The sequence below is a fragment of the Stenella coeruleoalba genome (assembly GCF_951394435.1).
Source record: "Stenella coeruleoalba genome assembly, chromosome: 4".
Taxonomy (NCBI): Eukaryota; Metazoa; Chordata; class Mammalia; order Artiodactyla; family Delphinidae; genus Stenella; species Stenella coeruleoalba.
Genome location: NC_137149.1, coordinates 127,809,534 through 127,827,699, shown reverse-complemented (window position 1 = coordinate 127,827,699; position 18,166 = coordinate 127,809,534). Strand labels below are relative to the sequence as shown.

General features: G+C 40.1%; 1 protein-coding gene across 9 annotated transcripts in view; it reads right to left on the bottom strand.

Annotated features, from left to right (window-relative positions):
* INPP4B (inositol polyphosphate-4-phosphatase type II B) overlaps nt 1-18,166 on the bottom strand; it is a 717,808-nt gene that overhangs the window by 243,605 nt on the left and 456,037 nt on the right. For all 9 annotated transcript variants that reach the window (XM_079920302.1, XM_079920301.1, XM_079920305.1 and 6 more), the window contains one exon: nt 8,802-8,852. In XM_079920302.1, coding sequence (XP_079776428.1) covers nt 8,802-8,852 — 51 coding nt within the window. The remainder of the gene's footprint in view (nt 1-8,801; nt 8,853-18,166) is intronic.

Below are 18,166 nucleotides of genomic sequence, written 5' to 3'. Positions count from 1 at the left end.
CTGCCCTAGAATGAGATGCTGGACTTAAGACAACTGGCTCTTTTCAGAGGCAAGTGTGCAGTGATTCCATACATAAGAGGCTGCACCTACACAAAGTGATCCTTGAGCATAGAGAAGACAAGCTTCAGGTCAGAATTTTTCTCCTTCTTTTCAAAGTTCTAACTTAGAAGAACTGGTTCAAAAATTGTAAAGGCAAACATTTGAAATACAACTCGGTTGTAAGTTGGAGATGCCTATATGTTAGTAATGATAAAACCTAATTAATTCACTTGAAACTCAAAGAAGTGGTTTAGATACCAAGTCGCCAAATTGGGGATCATAGAAGACTAAATTATTAGGTGAAGAATGTTATGTGAAAACAGAAGATTTGTGGAAACAAGCTGTGATGACATGAATGCTGAGAGTGAATCAAGGCAGAGAAGAATTCCAAGAGCTGTATGAACAAAGCGAAAATTTAGGGTGACTTTTCAGTAAGGGGTAGAGAGTGTCTAGGAGAGACCCAGCTGAACAAAAGCACTTATGCCCCCTCAGCAGACAACCTACTAGGACGTCCCTGTATAAAAGGGCTCCCCTTCTCCACACTGCTCGTCTCCATTCCTTATCCTGTTGTATTTTTTCTATTGTCACTTAAATATTATGTATTTCATTGCTTATTCTGTCCTCCCCTCAAAATAAAAATTGAGATTTGAAGATGCACGACGAGCTTTGTTTTCTGGTAACCTCCCACTGCCTAACACACATTAGGTGTGTGATAAATAGTGACTGACAATAAATGAATGAATGAATGGCATAGACACTAGCTTTCAAGTAATTTATACTATGAGATATAAAAGAAATACTCCTTCTGCAGATATTTATAAACCATTATAATTCACTGACCTGTGGGAAATTAAAACAATTTTTTAGCTTGTGGATTGTATAACGTGGTAGTGAATTTCACTTTAGCATTTTGTATGTTAAAGAGATGTCTTGCTTATTTCTCTTTCACCGGTCATTAGGGTTATTAATTTAAATTCTACCCCTCACTCATTATCCTCACTTGAAGAAAATGCTCAACCCATTTGACCCATCGTGACCAGAAATGTCACGATGCCCCCAAATTTCAAGTTATTTCTTCTCCTTGCCTTTTGAGATTTCTTAAGGAAGGGATGGTTTTAGAATTAAGAAAACAAACTGCACATGCCATGAATGTTAGTGTGGTCTTTTCAGCAATAGAAGCAGCAGATGTCCCAGACGGGAATGTAGCAACGAGAGACAGGTGGAGGGGCTATTTTCAGACATGCGCCCCAGACACACCAGCAGGCACAGCTGCAAGTAGTCTGTGACCACAAGTCATTGAATGTCTCTCCTGCCTACCAGGCCGGGAGCTCCTGTGGAAGCAGGACCTTGGCTCGTCCATCTTCTAGCTCAGCCCGTTGTCCGGAACAGAGAGGCTGCATGCTACGCCCACTGCTGCACTGAGTGTTTGCAGTGTGCCAAAATGGATGCCTGTGAGTCAACCTTTTCCATCACAACTGTCAGCCACGTGCTTAATCTCAAAGGATATTATCCTTTGAGAGAGAGCTTACAGAAATCATACAATCCGTTATAAATCAACTTAGGTAATGGCATTATGAAAGGGTGTCAAACCAGAGGAAGTGTTATTTGTTCTAAAAATATTTTTAAAATTTATTCTAAAAATAACTGTACATTAGGACTACATGTCACATAAAATGCATTTAATAAAATCCCTCAGTTTAAAGACATTGCCTAATTGTTTCACATTGCAATACCGAACAATGGACTTGCCTATACTCTTACTTTCTAGCAGGTTTTTATGTGTCTGCTTCGCCTCAGTATAAATAAAACTAGGACCCTCCACACCCCTGAAAGTGGAAAACACATCATTCATTTACATGAATATTCACTGGACTCCTGGTCAAAGAATGAATTAGAGAGAAAACAGTCTTCTCTATTATGAAACCTGAATTCCCATGGAGGGAAAACGGCACACAATGCTAATGCAAAAGAATAATTTAATATAGAGTTATTTTATCTTTACTGTCACTTTAATCATAATCATAGAATTTAAGAAAATTATTTCAAAAAATCTGTTTATATTCCAAATATAACTCAGGGAACAATGTTTTCATCTCTCCTTCAGTATTGTTTCTAAAATTCTCATCTTCAAGGTTTTAAACTGGGAGATCCAATATCAGGGGAAAATTTTAAAACAAAGAAAAAAAAAATTAAAGTGTCACTAGAGTTGGAGGTCTGAAGTGTAGTTCTAAATCCATGATTATGTCCAAAAATGGAAATCTGGGCAATTAAATCACTTCTCCCAGCCCCCAGGCTGGCTGTCCACTGACGGGCACTGTCAACCTCCATTTGTCTGTCTTCTCTCTCACAAATCTGGGACTTGGACAAGTTACTCCACCATACTAGGCCTTAGTTTCTGGATGAAAATGTTGCATAGGATAACTGTATCTTTCTCATTGTTATTGTTATAAGAATTAAAGTAATCCAGGCAAAGCACTTAGTACATTGCTGGGAAAATAGGAAGCACTGCATAAATATTAGCTTGCATAGTACTTAAGGAAAATATGCCCAGACGTCAGATGACTTAAATATAAGTCCACTTCAAATACTTTTTGGAAAAGGCCGAGTATTTAAAAAAAAAGTCTATGAGAAATTCCTATTATAAAAAAGAAAAATGTATGTTTAAAAATAAAAGTTAGATTCAGGGAAATATAAACTAGAATAAATTCTAGTGAAAAAAAAGATACGAAAGTTATGTGGTCCTTAGTGTTGAGCACACGTTACCTATAATTCCTTATAGCTCAAATTTTTATTAGATCATGTGGAATGCTTATCAGAGGCCAAGAAATGTCTGAATGAAATCAACAAACATTAAGACTTATTAAGACATGGCCAGTCTGTAGATGAAGAGACAGGAACCCATGGGAGTTAACTGGCTTACACCTGGTCACAGAACTAGTTAATGTGCAGAAGCCAAGTTAGAATCCAGGTTTCTCGCTCTTCAGTCCAGAATTCTTTCATCCCCCTCACGCTGTGCCTCATTTCCAGGACAGGTGGCAATTCCCTTTCCTTCTGACAGGCTCTCTGCCTGCACTCTGTGCGGCTCTGACCTTTCTTGCCTGCTCATGACAGTGCAACACTCACCATTATCATTCTGGTGCAGGCACCCAAAGCAGATGATCATTAAATTGCTAGATGCACGATTTCAATCACTCACCTGGCTGGAGAGTGATATCAAGCAGGGTGGAGAATGCAGGGCACCTGTCTCAATCCCTGGCTCTGCTCTACGGGGAGCGTACAAATAAACCGTTCATCCTGCCTGCCCTGGTGGGGACTCAGCGCAAGTCACAGACATCCAGAATGCTCAGCAGGGTTGCATACCTGCCTGAAGCGGGTCCTCCATGGTCTCGTTCCCCTGGTACTACACAAGGATCCAGAGGAAGTGCTCCTCCATACACATACCTCCATCGCCTATGTTCATCTCACAAAGCCTTTATTCAAAGTTTAGGTTTCCTTTATACTACAACTTTCATGGATCTCCCAAGTTTTTCCAAGTACTGTCCAGAGCTGCATTATCCAGCATGTGCACTAGTTTGTGGCTACTGTGAGTTGAGTTGTGTTCTAAGTGTAAACACAAACCAGATTTATAAGATGTGATATGAAAAACGGAGTGTGAAATATATCATTACTGATTTCTGAATTGATTACATTTTGAAATGATAATATTTTACATATATTGAGTTAAATAAAATATTACAACTAATTTCACCTGTTTTCTTGTTACTCTTTTAAAAGCAAGGGCTGCTAGAAAATTTTAACTTACATATGTGGCATGCATTAAATTTCTAGTAGACAGTGTTGTTTTTTTATTTTTAATTTTTATTGGAGTATAGTTGCTTTACAATGTTAGTTTCTGCCATGCAGCAAAGTGAATCAGTCATACGTATACATGTATACCCTCTTTTTTAGATTTCCTTTCAATTCAGGTCACCACAGAGCACTGAGTAGAGTTCCCTGTGCTATACAGTAGGTTCTCATGAGTTATCTATTTTATACATAGTAGTGTACGTATGTCAATCCAAATTTCCCAATTCATCCTCCCTCCCCCCTTGGTATCCATAAGTTTGTTCTCTACATCTGTGTCTCTATTTCTGCTTTGCAAATAAGTTCATCTGTACCATTTTTCTAGATTCCACATATAAGCGATATTATACAATATTTGTTTTTCTCTTTTTGACTTACTTCACTCTGTATGACAGTCTCTAGAAGACAGTGCTGGTTTTTGAGGGTAAATGAAGATATCCATAATACTCTGACATATTCTCATAAAACTATATACTGGAACTGTGGTGTAGGTTTTAAAAGGTCTTTGAAAACCAGAAGTTTATATGGTGAGGCAGGCTGATACACAGCATCTCCTGCATATAACTTACAGGATGGGCCCTTTTTCATACTTTTGTACAGGTACTGTTTCTTCCCCCTCTACCCTAACAGACATGGTTGTGTGGTTTCCCACTCTATAGGAAGGGACAGAGGGTACATGAACTATATGCGCTGAAAAAATACATGACAAAGAAAAAAGAACTGAGAGAATATCTATTACAACTTGATGAACAGTCCAAAGAACACATTAAAATGCAATTTAGGGCAAAGCCATATATTATAAAATTACATCTTTACTATGAATATACCTCACAAGGTCTCAGAGCACAGACTGGTATCTGCTTGACTGAGTCATCACCAAAGGTGTGGTTTCATCTAATAGATGCTGCTGAAGAATGCAAAGAAATGTATAGAACATATTTGAAAGATTTATAATAAAAAATTTTAGCTGATTTTTTAAATTGGAGTACTTAGTGGCTAGAGTCCACGGCACATTGTAACGGCAGAGCCATTACCTGCTCTATGTTCTTGGCCAAGAACTTAAATTCTCAAGGATTTTTTTCAGTGTCCAAAAAAATAGTTTGGAGGAGTGATGAGATGTATATTAATCAGCGGTACTTCACAGCTGCTCAAGGCGTGACAATTTTTCTCTATCCAGAATATCATGTGCTCTGAGGGTGTTAGAAAAGCCAAGGCATGCTGACTTGTTCTTATTTAGACTCATTCTTATCATGCCTGAGATTTAGTTTGGTAATATAATTACCATTTTATTGATTTCTGATGTGTCATAAAATGTACTCGATTCTTACCATGTTATTGCAATTATTTTTAGACACCCCCTCCCTTTTTATTCTGGTGCTTCTAAAAAAATATAAGATGGCTGGCAAACCAAAATCATGGTATGCTTCCTAATGCATTCAATACATATATCATGATTTGCTAATTTCTGGGCACAGAGCTAGGGCTATTAAAGTAAACAAAATACACATGATCTTTGCAAACAAAATATACATGATCTTTGCAATCAAAATAAACTAGTCTTTTGTTAAACAAAATACTAGTTTAACATCTAGTAGGAGAATGGAGACATTACTAATAAATAATACCCATTCTGCCCAAGTTGCATTCCTAATAGCATCTTGATTTTGTTTAAATGGGAATTGTATCCCGATTCCCTTCTACCCAGGGACTCTGATCGTCTCAGTGATTATGTAAGTGGTGGGACAGTTGGCCCTCTGTTCCCTGGGGTGCAGAACCACTGAGATAAAACCCGCAGATATGCAAATCCAACTGTAAGGGACTTGAGCACCCATGGATTTTTGGTATCCGAGGAGGATCCTGGAACCAATCTCCTGAGGATATTGAGGAACAACTGTATACCAGTTGAGTTTTCCTTTCCAGAATTGAAGGAACAGGATGAGATGCTCAGAACCTTTTCAATTTGGAATGTGATACCTGGAGGTGTAATGGTCAGACTGTACAATACTTTAAGAAAGGAGAAGCAGGACAATGGACAGAGACTGGTTGCTTTAAGTCCTTTTGAGAAGCTGGAGACTTGGGCAATTTCCCCATGACTTTTCTTAACATGAGAAGAACAAGTCTGTTACCTACTCTTCATCCAGTTACTTGCTTCTGAATGCATTCCTAACTGATACAATAGGCATGTCAGAGAATGCCCATTGACAAGTTTCTCTTGGTCCAGGAATTATAGATGAGTCTTTGTCAAGGATGAGGACACAAGATAACAAATGTTCCACATGATAAGTTCAGAAAACCTCATCACAGTGCCTAAAAGGAGCCAGTTTAGAGAAACTGGTCTATTAGTAACCACAACACAGCCAGTTCATATAAAGGTAGTGCTGGAAGAGAGAGGTCAGAACTTGGGGAGGATACAATTTAGGAAATGAAGCAGATCTCTCTCTTCATTACCCTCAGGAAGACATCTTGATCTCCAACGCCAAAACCAAAGTCATCGGAGTATGGGCCCAAAACATGACTTATGAAGCTTGAAGGTGTCCAAACCATCTCTACCTCTGCTGTGTTGGGAACCGGTGATCGTGTCTCCTTTGGGAATCATTGATTATCTAGTACCCGATGCTGCTGGGGCTCATAGAAACGGTCAGAAGAGACATGGTTCAGCCAGAACCAGATCCCCCACGATGGGAAAGTATACAATGGGAAGGGGCCTCCAAGGCCTCCAGAAATACCTATATTTGTGCTCACAGGAGAGCCAGCATTTCACTCTGCCACAAAGAGAACTCGGGCAGCATTATGCTGAGAAGCATAAAAACCAGCATAAAGGGCACCACACCTCATGGTGGGCAAGCACAGAAGGAACCTCTCCCCTTTCCTTTCTCCTGAGTAACTGAGCAATGAGAGGAGGAAAGGGGAGAATGTGTGAGGATGGAGCATTCCCCCTCCCCCCAACACAAGTTGCTAGAAGCGCAGAGTTGTCTACAGCCTGTAGCAGGAAATGGTGGAGGAGAGGGTGGAAGAGAATAATTTAAAATCAGAGAAGAGACTCAAGTTTTAAAATGAATAAGATGCATTCCATTCCAAGAACTTGAGTGAGAGAAAAAATAGGGGGGAAATTCATACAATTAGGCCAAGATGTCATTAAAATCTCAAGCAAGGAGGATTTAACACAGAGAAATGTGGGAGTGAGCAGTTGGAGGAAAATAATTAAACCAGCTCATCTTTCTTGAACCTCAAAAAGTAAATGGGAATTTTTTAAAAAAAATGATTAACTTATTAAGAGTTATAGAGTTCATTCTTTTTTTTTTTGCCATTTGCAGCAACATGGATGGACTTGGAGGGCATTATGCTAAGTGAAATAAGTCAGACAAAGAAAGACAAATACTGTATGGTATCACTTAACATGTGAAATGTAAAAACACAACAAACTAGTGAATAAATAAAATAAGAAGCAGACCCACAGATACAGTGAACAAACTAGTGGTTATCAGTGGGGAGAGGGAAGGGGGAGGAGCAAAATAGGGGTGGGGGGAAAAGGGTTATTATGGGATTATATGAAATCATGTGTGTGAAACATTTGAAAATTGTAAAGCACTATAGATTTTTTTTTTTTAATTTAAAAAAAGAGTTACAAATTTCAGAAGGCCTTACATTATATGAAGGAACTGTAAAGGGTGTGAGGACGGCTTGCACTGGCGGTTCTAGTTTGAAGGAGGACGTCTGAGTGGTCGTAGGCAAAAGGCCTGTGACCCGAGTCCTGAGCTGGGAGAGAGCACCACTGGGCAGCCAGGCAAGGAGACTGCATGTGTCCTGCAGGGAGAGAGGCCTGAGGCTGGGAGGACTCGCTGGTTCCTTGGGAGAAACTCTAGCAGCCCAGGTAGTCTTGGCACCAAGACTGGCGGTGGAAGTGAGAGCAGCACAAGAGGCTGAAGGGACTGGCAGGAAACAAAGCATGAAGATTCATTTAAGTCAAAGAGAGTTATTCAGCCTGTTCCAGGAAGAAACTAGAAGGCTGCGTTCGGCATGAGAGAGCACGAAGTACCCTTTTCCTTCCCCTACGCTGAGAGATGCAGAGGTGGCTGACTCACTTCTCAGCCAATGCAAGGCATGCTTTCTGGAGGGTCCCCTTAGCAGGTTGGGATGGCAGCTGTTGCCAATGAGGAAATGAATGCTACCTAGCACAGGGCTCCCCACACCCACCGGAAGAAGATTGCCAACTGCCTGTAGGATTTCAGGGAATTTCAAATAGGCCTTTCAGTTGGCAGGGCCTCTTAGGCTCAACTTACTTCTGGACTTTTTCCACCTTTCTGAATGCAGGATCCCAGGGACCAGCCTGCTGGACTATTCTTCAGGAGCCTCCATTGCCTACTGCAAACTTGTCCAAGCAAAATGACCTGTTACTCTCTTGCTCTCCCAACTTGTAAAAGCTTGAGATGCAATGGCTCAGATGCAGCAGGAAAACCTCAGCTGGATTTTCCAGCACTGGGCTGCACTTCGGTGGCATCTTCTGTTTCAACCCGCCCTACAGTGTTGAAGCGGCTGGACGCAGAAAACATCCCAGTCCCACGGCTAGTCAGCCCTCTGCGTCCTTGCGGAAGCGGTCGAGCTCACACCTGCAATTTCCCAGCCTCCTGTTGGTCCTGGAATGTTGGCTCCGAATCACATCTCAGTTACCTGCAGGGCAATTCCTAGACTCATCTCTAGCCAGCTGAACTAAATAAGAATTCACTTGAGGATGATTTTCAGGAGACAAGGAATGAAGTCCATGCAATTCCACAAATATGTGACCGTGTCTCCTTGCAGGTCACACTCTATTAATTTAACTCAATTTTATTTGTCAGCTAGAAGGCAGAAGGCCAGAGAAAACCCAAATGATTAGCTTAGAAATGATGTGTGTGCCTTTTGGAAACAAAAGAAACACTTACCCCAACCTCTGGCGGGGGATCCTTATGTTCAGGGAGGACACTTGTTCTAACCTAAGGAGAAAAACAAACATTTTCTGTATGACTTTGGAGTAGAAACCAGTGCAGAAGCTTCACACAGGTGCTGTTTGCATTTTCCCTCATCTGGCATCAGTTCAGACTCTGTGGTTAATCATTACTGAAGGTACCTGTGTATGACATCCACTGTGGGCAACAACGATGCTATCTTTTTATAGTTCCTGAATTTCCTGAGGTTCTTAAGTAGACAGAGCTCATCCCATCACTCCTTGTCAAATACAGAGATATCTGGGCTTTAGGTGAATCACTTTTAATCTCCTTAAAAAGCAAAGCTCATTCAACATTCCAGGGAAGGGACAGAGTTGGCATAGAGAATGTCATTCCATGAATGCTTATAAACATTTATTCTCTTTTAGGATATCTCTCTCTCTTGAGAATTCTGGGCCAAACTGTGATATACCATCATCTAGATTCCTTTGAAAACTAATTCTTGATTGTGGGAGAGGATAATAGTGTAAAATAGTCATTTGGGGAAGCTTTTCATATGTTTAAAAAGCATTCCTGGTGAAAAATCAACTCCTTAGATGATAAGTAGACATATTTCTTCTAGTGGGTGGTGATCCTCAGCCCTGGCTGTACGTTAGAATTACCTGGAGACCTTTCAAACTACCTGTGCTCTTTCCTGTCCACGGATATTGACCCTAATGTACAGTTACGAGTCTATGATTCTCTATTTAAGAAAAAAGATGTTTCCGATAAAAAGAAGTCACAATTATCTTTCTCACTTACGAAAAAGCTAGTAAAAGCAGGAAGAAAACATAAAACCTAAACCTAGTATATCTAAATTTGAAGTAAGGATGAGATAAACAAGTTAAATGAATACACAGCAACATACAAGAACACTGTGTTTAACTGGAGAGCAGAGGGCTGCGGGGAGGGATGAGAGAGAGGAACCCAGGAACATATAATGGATCAACATTTTAGGGGGTCATTTTAACAAAATCCCTTTGGAGGTGCAGCAAGGGCAATCGTACTTCTTTGTTTCTTTATGACAGATCCAGCATTATCACTTGTACAATTTGTCAGTCATTATGACTCAAAATTGTTCACCATTATTTTGTCACACAAAATAATGACAGGAGAGACCCCCACAGAGTAAACACAATTTACAGAACATGCTCAGCTCAGGATTTCATGACAGAGAGCTCACTGTTCAAGAGCATTTCCAGGTTGGTAGCTGCATTAACGTTCTTTGGTCCAGAATGTTCAGAGGTACCCTTCAGTCTCATTATCTGGAAATCATTAGCTGGTCTCAAAGGATGAGGAAGCTTGGAAACTATATATTAATATATAGCATGCTGTAATGGACCATATAGTGTGTGTGTGTACACACATAGACTATATAAATACTGTGTGTGTGTGTATAGACTATATACATAGCATGTGTAATATACACACACTATACACATATATACATATGTATACTAGAATAAATTATATACATAGTGAATAAATTATATACAGAGTGAATAAATATTCACATACATGCAACTCATACACACACATATATATGTGTATATTTATACATCATTTTAAGAAAATATTTGATATCCAAATAACATTACCCAAAAGGATATATAAATATAGTATATGGATATATACATGTATAGACTATATACATAGTGTGTGTATATACACACACACTATATACATATATACATATATATATATATCAGAATGAACTACATATATAGGGAATATTCACATACATGCAACTAATACACACATGTATATATGTGTATATTTATATATCACCTTAAGAAAATATTTGACATCCAAATAATATCGTCCAAAGGGATATATAAATACAGTATGTGTGTGCGCATATATGTACATATATGTATCTATTTATATGGACTATACACATAGTGTGTGCATACACATAACACTATATACATATATATACCAGAATGAACTATATATACAGTGAATAAATATTCACATACATGCAACTCATACACTAATATATATGGGTATATTTATATATCATTTTAAGAAAATATTTGACATCCAAATAACACCATCCAAAGGGATATGCTTGAATTTAGAAATAAAGTGAAAGAAGTCCGAAACTGTTAAACATATGTAGGACTGCATATAGTGTGTGTGTGTGTGTGTGTGCGTGCATGTGTGTGTGTGTAGACAATGCAATCTAATGTTGGACAAAGGTAGAATAATAGTGACAATTCCTGCAACACCGTCATTAAACTCCTAAATTTAAATTGATTTTATCAGTATAACATTTATTTCTTAAATGGTAAATAAATATGAATAAACTATATAGAAAAAAAGATTTTTAACACAAAGGTGTATACTATGAAAAAGTCTAAAGATATTCACAGACTGGTTTGCCATATCCAGTGTGTGCGTGTGTTTGTGTGTGAAGGAGAGAGAGAATGAATTTCACTTTACATAATAAAAGTATTTTTGAAAAGTACATGTACGTCACATTTTATTAAATCACTAGCAGAGCTCTTGATTTAGAGGAACTGAAAGACAAAATTATAAATCAATTTTAAATTGTATAAAGTCAAATTTTTATAGGAAATGTTTGATTAAGTCAGCATGTATGTACAGTTCTAAAACCTTTATATTTAAGGTCAGTACTACTTATGTTTAGCATATAGGTTACATATCAATGATGCTTTTCTTGCGTTATCGTACAACCCTCTTCACAGTGAACACAAACTAGGTGGCAAACACTGGGTTTGCCAGTGAATAAGGTCCCATTCCTTCTCTTCAGGACTTCAGAGTCTGGTGGGCAGGACAAATGTATAAATAATCCAGGACAATGCTGTAAATTCTATAATGGAAATGTGAGCATTTTCCTGTCTGCATTCAGAGTGAAGAGTAACTAGTTCAGCCTGTAAGTGTCAGGAAAGGCTTCACAAAAGAGGTGGTCTGGGTTTTGAACAATGCGTAAGAGTTTTAGGTAAAGAAGGATGCGACAAACTAAGCAAGGCGTTATGTATCAGGCATGCAGCATGGAGTCATAAAAGCCCATCTGTGTTTGGAAAAGAGTGAGTAGTCTGATGATGCTATAACATGGGGGCCTCTAGGGATGTGACAAAAGCCGACTGTGTTTGGGGAGAGAGGCTGGGGGCCATTTGTTGTAGAGATCCATCTATCATGTTATAGAATCGGAGCTGTATGCAATTGCTAGGAAATCTAGCAAGGTGTTCAAGTAGAGGAGTGACATGATCGGAGCCCCTTGAATCATCCCACTCTGCCCAGACTCACATCGGAAGAATTATTTAACCTCTTTACGCCAGTTGCCCTTTGCCCTTACGTCCGCTATCTTTAACATGGGGTTAATAAGAGACGCCACAAGTTGTCACGAGTATGACATCTTTTCAGCACTTAGAACAGTACTTAAACACAGAGAGGGAAGGAGGGAGGAAGTGAGAGAGAAAGGGAAGGAGGAAGAGAAGAAGTGAGGGGGGGAGGGGAAACAAGAAAGAAGACAAAAGAGAGAGGGAAGAGATGACAGAGGAAAGATAGGAGGAAGCAGAGAGACAGGGAGACAGGACCAGAGGGAGGAATACGTCACTGAAAAAAAAACCATAAATAAACCCTGGACAGATTTAGCTGAGACCTCTTGGTGAGAAAGGGATGAAGCAATGGCTGTTACTGTAGCATCTGGAATATTCCAGTTCATCGGCAATGTCATGCCTCCTGAGATTTACTGGCCTTCCTTAGACATTCATTTTCCCTTTTTTGGTCTTATTAGCGGTTCTTCTCCCTGTTTTTCTTCACCGCACCCCCCCCCCCCCGCCGTCTCCTGTCCCTTCCTGGAAGATAAGAATGTCTGCCTGACTACATATTTAGAGTTCTTAGAACATCCTTTTGTCTGGATTTTTATGATATCAAATAAAGCAAGAAAGATCAATTACTAGAAGAGGTCATGTAGAAAATTGTATATTCCGTCTTGAATATTTCTTAAGGTTCCTGTAAAACAAATTCATTTCCTTCTCTATCAACTTCATAAGCTCAACCTTCTATGCACTAAATTTACCCTGAAAAAAAAAAAAAAGAAACAATCAAAGGAAAATCAGGTAGCCTAGTGCGAGTGACACTCTTTCATCAAATCCTTATAGATGAGTTCATAAACTTTGTTTCCAAGCAAGAGGCTACTTGGGCTACCACTGAAGTGGCTGGACACAGCACTCCAGTCCATGGGGGACAACTTATTAAAAGAGTCGCCCTTGCTACAAAGAGGCTGGGCACAGCTACCCTGAGCCAGGGAGGAGGGTGATTGCTGTCCTTTTCATAGGTGAGTGGCGCTAGGATACCGTTGGGTAGCCAGATCCACAGGGAGGCCGTGCTGCCATGATGCTGTGCGGCAGGTTGTCCAGGTCTGGACCTCACTGGTAGGTGAGGAAGGAGCAACCTTCCCCTGGAAGGCGGAATGGAAGATGTTGGCAATAGTGGAGGAATACCTCGGGGCAGGGAGAAAGCCCAGGTTCTTTCCTCAGACTACTGTCATATCTGATAAGATCTCTGCTAATGAATGTGTCATTGAAACACATCCCTTTTTTCTCATAAATGCATTACTCTTATTCTTTCTGTATCTCGAATTAAAATATAGAATATCATCACATTTACTTGTTCCACTTGGAATGAGATATAGAATTGCCTTAATATTCAAACACATGGAAATCTGGCTGCAACAGAAACGTTTAGCCCTCTTGCACAATATGAATTTTTGGAGAGGAAGCTGCTCAGTCAGGATTGTATTTCCTAGGATGCCTCGTATTGACAGATAACCATGTAACTAGTTCCTATCAATAAAATATAAGTGATGTTTGCCGCATCTAAACTGGATTTTTCAGAAGTGGATCTAGAATGTCCTCTCCGTTGTCTCTTTAGGTGACTGCAGAGCTGCACCTGGTCCCAGAAATGACGACGTAAAAGAAAGCCATCCACCATCCATCACTACCAGTATTAGGCTATCAAATGATTGGTTAGCTTTCTAGTTAGCTGTGTAAAAAATAACAACAAACTTAGCTGTTTAAAACAACATTCACTTATTAGTTCACAGTCTGTATGTCAGAAGTCCAGGCCTGGTATGGCCGGGCTCTCCCATCCAGTCCTACATGCAAGGCTCAAATCAAGGTGGCAGCTGGCCGCAACCTCATCTGAAAACTTGTCTAGGGAAAGGTCAGCTGCCAGCTCCCGCAGGCTGTTAGCAGAACTCAGTTCCTTGCAGCTCTAGCACTGAGGTCCCTGTTATCTTGACGGCTGTCAGCTGGACGCTGCTATAAACTGTTGGAGGTGACCCTCATTGCTTGCCGTGTGGCCTCCTCCATCTTCAAATCCAGCAATAAAGAATCTCGTTTGCATCAAACCTTCTTGCACTTCAGATCTTCAGATTATGTAAAACATGTACATGGGGTGGTACCTTGGGGTCATCTTAGAAGTCTGTCCACCACAATAAGAGCTAAACGTCCATTGTGCTGAGACACTGAATTTTGATGTTTACATTTGTTTCAGTGGCCAGCATAACTCAGACCTCCCATTGGTTGTAAATGAAATTTTGAATTCAGTTTATGGCTATGAAGAAATGAAGCAAAATAGGTCATATTAAATCCTAATTCAGTATTCTAATGTCAACAAACATGCATTAACTATTTATTATGACCCAGCCACTATTATAAACACTGGCAATCTCAGAGATTAAGAAGACATCGTATTCCTATAGGCAATACTAATAACATGGTTAAGAGTCAAAATATGCAATAATAATTGTTAAGCATTTTCAATTGTCTAAAACCTATCAGCCACTCAGATATTGATTTTCCAACTGTGGATGGGGAAAATGAGCTATGCACAAATGCCAACAATTTAGACCACAGAATATTAGAGATGGAAGGGGTCTTAGAGCTAACCTAGAAAAACTACCTACGCAATGTGAAATTTTTATCTGAAATATGCCTGAGAAGTACATTTAAAATTTCTCCTTGAACATGTTTAGTCTCTAATTTACTATCTCACTAATTAGTACGGTAGAGATAGTGTTACAAACTCACACACCCAAAGGCTCCAAGCAGGTTAAATTAATGAAAGAAGTGAACTGGGTGTAAGAGACAATAGGGATTGTAGAAGACTCTGTGGCAAAGTAGAAATCACATGCCCAGTCTATAAGGAGCAGCAACTATCTAGCTTCAGATGATAAAAAATTCCTAAGAAAAAGTTATTCAACTATCAACTGTGGGTAAATCCTACTTCCTTTGCAGGTGGGCTGTGACCAGCATTTACTTACTTTTACCAGAAACGGGCCTGGTAAATGAGGTGGGTGGTCAAAGCAGGTCCAGTACTATTTTAGTAAAAATAAATAAACAAATAAAAGTGCTACCCTAAACAGTTGTTCTTAATCTTGACAACACATTGGAATCATCCGGCATAATTTTAATGCCAATTTCCAGGCCACATTCTAGAATAATTACATCAGAATCTCTGAGGGAAGGGTCTGTTCCAGCATCAGTGTTTTTCAGTGCTCACTCCCCACTTGATTCCAATGTGTAGCCAAATTTCAGAACTACTGATCTAAAAGAAATGAGCTTTTTTGAGTGTGAGCCTCATAAATTCCAAATCCTATACAAGTTCACAAAAAGGCACTGTGCAATGGTCAAGTGATAGAATAAGTCTTCCTTTGGAAAAGATTTTTTTTAAAGTTAACAGAATGTCAGAGCTGGAAGTGATCTTAAATATTATTTTATTGGGCAATTTTTCGTAAACTCCAGTGTACACACTCATCACCTACTGGGCTGTAAGCTGGTCAGGAGGATGGTCTGAGGACTGTCCCCTAGAAGCTTGTTATAGAAATGCAGAATCTCAGGCTCATTCCAGACATACTGAATCAGAGTCTTCATTTCATCAAGGTTCCCATGTAATTCACACGCATGTTTATGGTCTGGTCTAGAGTACTTACGAGCGAAACAGGTCACAGATGAGAATGGTAGATATTCATTTGCACCTAAACACGCTTAAATAAGTAATGGGATTTATTCTTCTGGTTATGAAGGTAATTAGTCACTTTTTTAATGTCAATCATCTGTAGAGCTCCAGATAATATTTTCTTTCAGACATGTCTTTCCTTTGTTATGCTTTTTTACATCATGTTATGGGGAAGGGGTTGCTCTTGTCATCAAGTCAGGGATTGACTTGGGACAGAGCTAGTCTGGAATTCTAGTAAGACTCGGTGTTGTAGGCTGAATCTCCACTTTCCCAACCTGTCTACCCCCAATCCCACACTCCCTCTACCCCCAACCCCAAGCTTCCCCAGTCCCAAATTCTTATGTTGAAGCCCTAAGCACCAGTGCCTCGGAATGTGACTATCATTGGAGACAGGGTGATTAAGTTAAAATGAGGCCACTAGGATGGGGCACTCATGCAATAGGACCTGTAACTTGACGAGAAGAGGAAGAGACACCAGGGGCGCAAACACAAAGGGATAACCATGTGAAGAGGCAGCAGGAGGGTGGCCATCTGCAAGCCAAGGAGAGAAGCTTCAAAAGACCTCATCCCTGCCGACACCTTGATCTTGGACTTCCAGAGTCCAGAAATGTGAGAAAATAAATTTCTGTTGTTAAAGCCGCTCAGTCTGTGGCACTTTTTCATAGCAGCCTTAGCAAACTAAGCCACTCAGTCTACCTGTGTTGTAGGGTACGGCCTTCCGTAACTTTCAGCTGACAGCCTAACTGGTCTTTGCTCCTCAGTCCTTGAAAGGATGCTGGAGATCCTTAGATGTCTCAGTGTACCGCTTTTGTACTGGGCCTCAGCTTCAACGTCTGGCAAATGTCTTTAGAGACAGACCAGCCGTGAGTTCGAGTCCCTTCTGTTCTCTAAGTTTGTCATTTCAGCTACACATGAAAACCAGAATCTCTGCTGGGTTCTGGGCCTGGCAGCTGCCACCTTGTGTTTAGCAAAGACAGATGCTCAGACTTCTAGCTACAGAGAGAATCCGTAATCGCCCCCAGGTGAGAGATGGCTTTTTAGTCCCTCATTGTCAATTCAACACTCCCTCTAGGGCTGTGGCTCATGCCTGGTTTTGGTTCCTTTCCCTGGTTTCCTAAACACTGTGAAACCGTGGGAGGTTTCACTCTGCTTTATATAAGCTTTTGGCCTGGTTCTTTCGCCTCCTGTCAAGGTCAGGATTCAGCGATTCTCTTCTGAGAAAAAGTGCCCATTGATTTGAGGTCCCTGAAGTCTCAGTTTCTCAGTCCATCCAACACAACGGCTGAAAGCTCTGCTACTTTCTCTTCTTCTAAGGAGCAGCAGCCCCGTGTCCAGGCAAATGCCTGTTCTTCAACCTACTCTCAGAATCACCAAATGCCCGAAGAGGAAAAGTCCACAGGCTCCTGACAGCTCCACTCTGAAACGTCCTCCTTTCTCTGGAATTTTAATTTCGCATGTTGTTATTACTGTCACAGCTTGATGATGTTTCCAAACGTGATTTTTATAACACGTTCGGCTTGTTTCTAGGTGGCGTCAGAGCGAGCATTGTTTGTTTCAACTGCCACATCCTACCCAAACTAACCTTTGTAATATCTGAAAGTTATCGCGAAGCTAAGGGATCTTCCAAACGTGATTAAGAGGTGAACAATGATACTCAACAGAATGTAGTAGCTAAATATGATCGGAGAGGGCAAAAGATGTCATTACATGTTGGGCTGTCTGTTAAGTCTTCGATACACCAGTTACAAATGGATAACTACAGGTAGTTCTCTTCATAAAAGCAGAGTTAACCCTGAAGCCTGAGCACTAACTAAAAATAATCCAATAATTATTGAGTGTGATGTGCTATCTTAATCTTTACCACGTAAACGTGATCACCTTTCACATGTCAAAACATATTATGCAAATGATATACACAAGAACATTCTAGAGATTCCCAAGCCAAATGAGATAACATTAAGAAAAGTGTAAGCACTCTTAGTTTAGATGCATCTAACCGTAGGAGTTTTCCATTTCTCTAAGGCAATGGTGGTCACACCACAGCCCTCTGGTCACATCGGTCCCTTTATGTTTAATTGGTGGCCTTTTAAGGCTATTAATTTCACTATATGAATACACCATTATGCTAACTTCTACCGGTCATATAGGTGTCATGTGGTTCTTTAAGTTAATGGTGACAGCAAATGTGCTCCAGACTCACGTAACTCTGGTTATCCCTGCCATTACCCACATTTTATTCCATTTCCCTTTCCAAGAGAGTCACTGAAAGATACAGGCTCGACTGAAAATAAGAGATGCTAAAACTGAGGTCTAGTTTTCATGAAGTCAAAGAG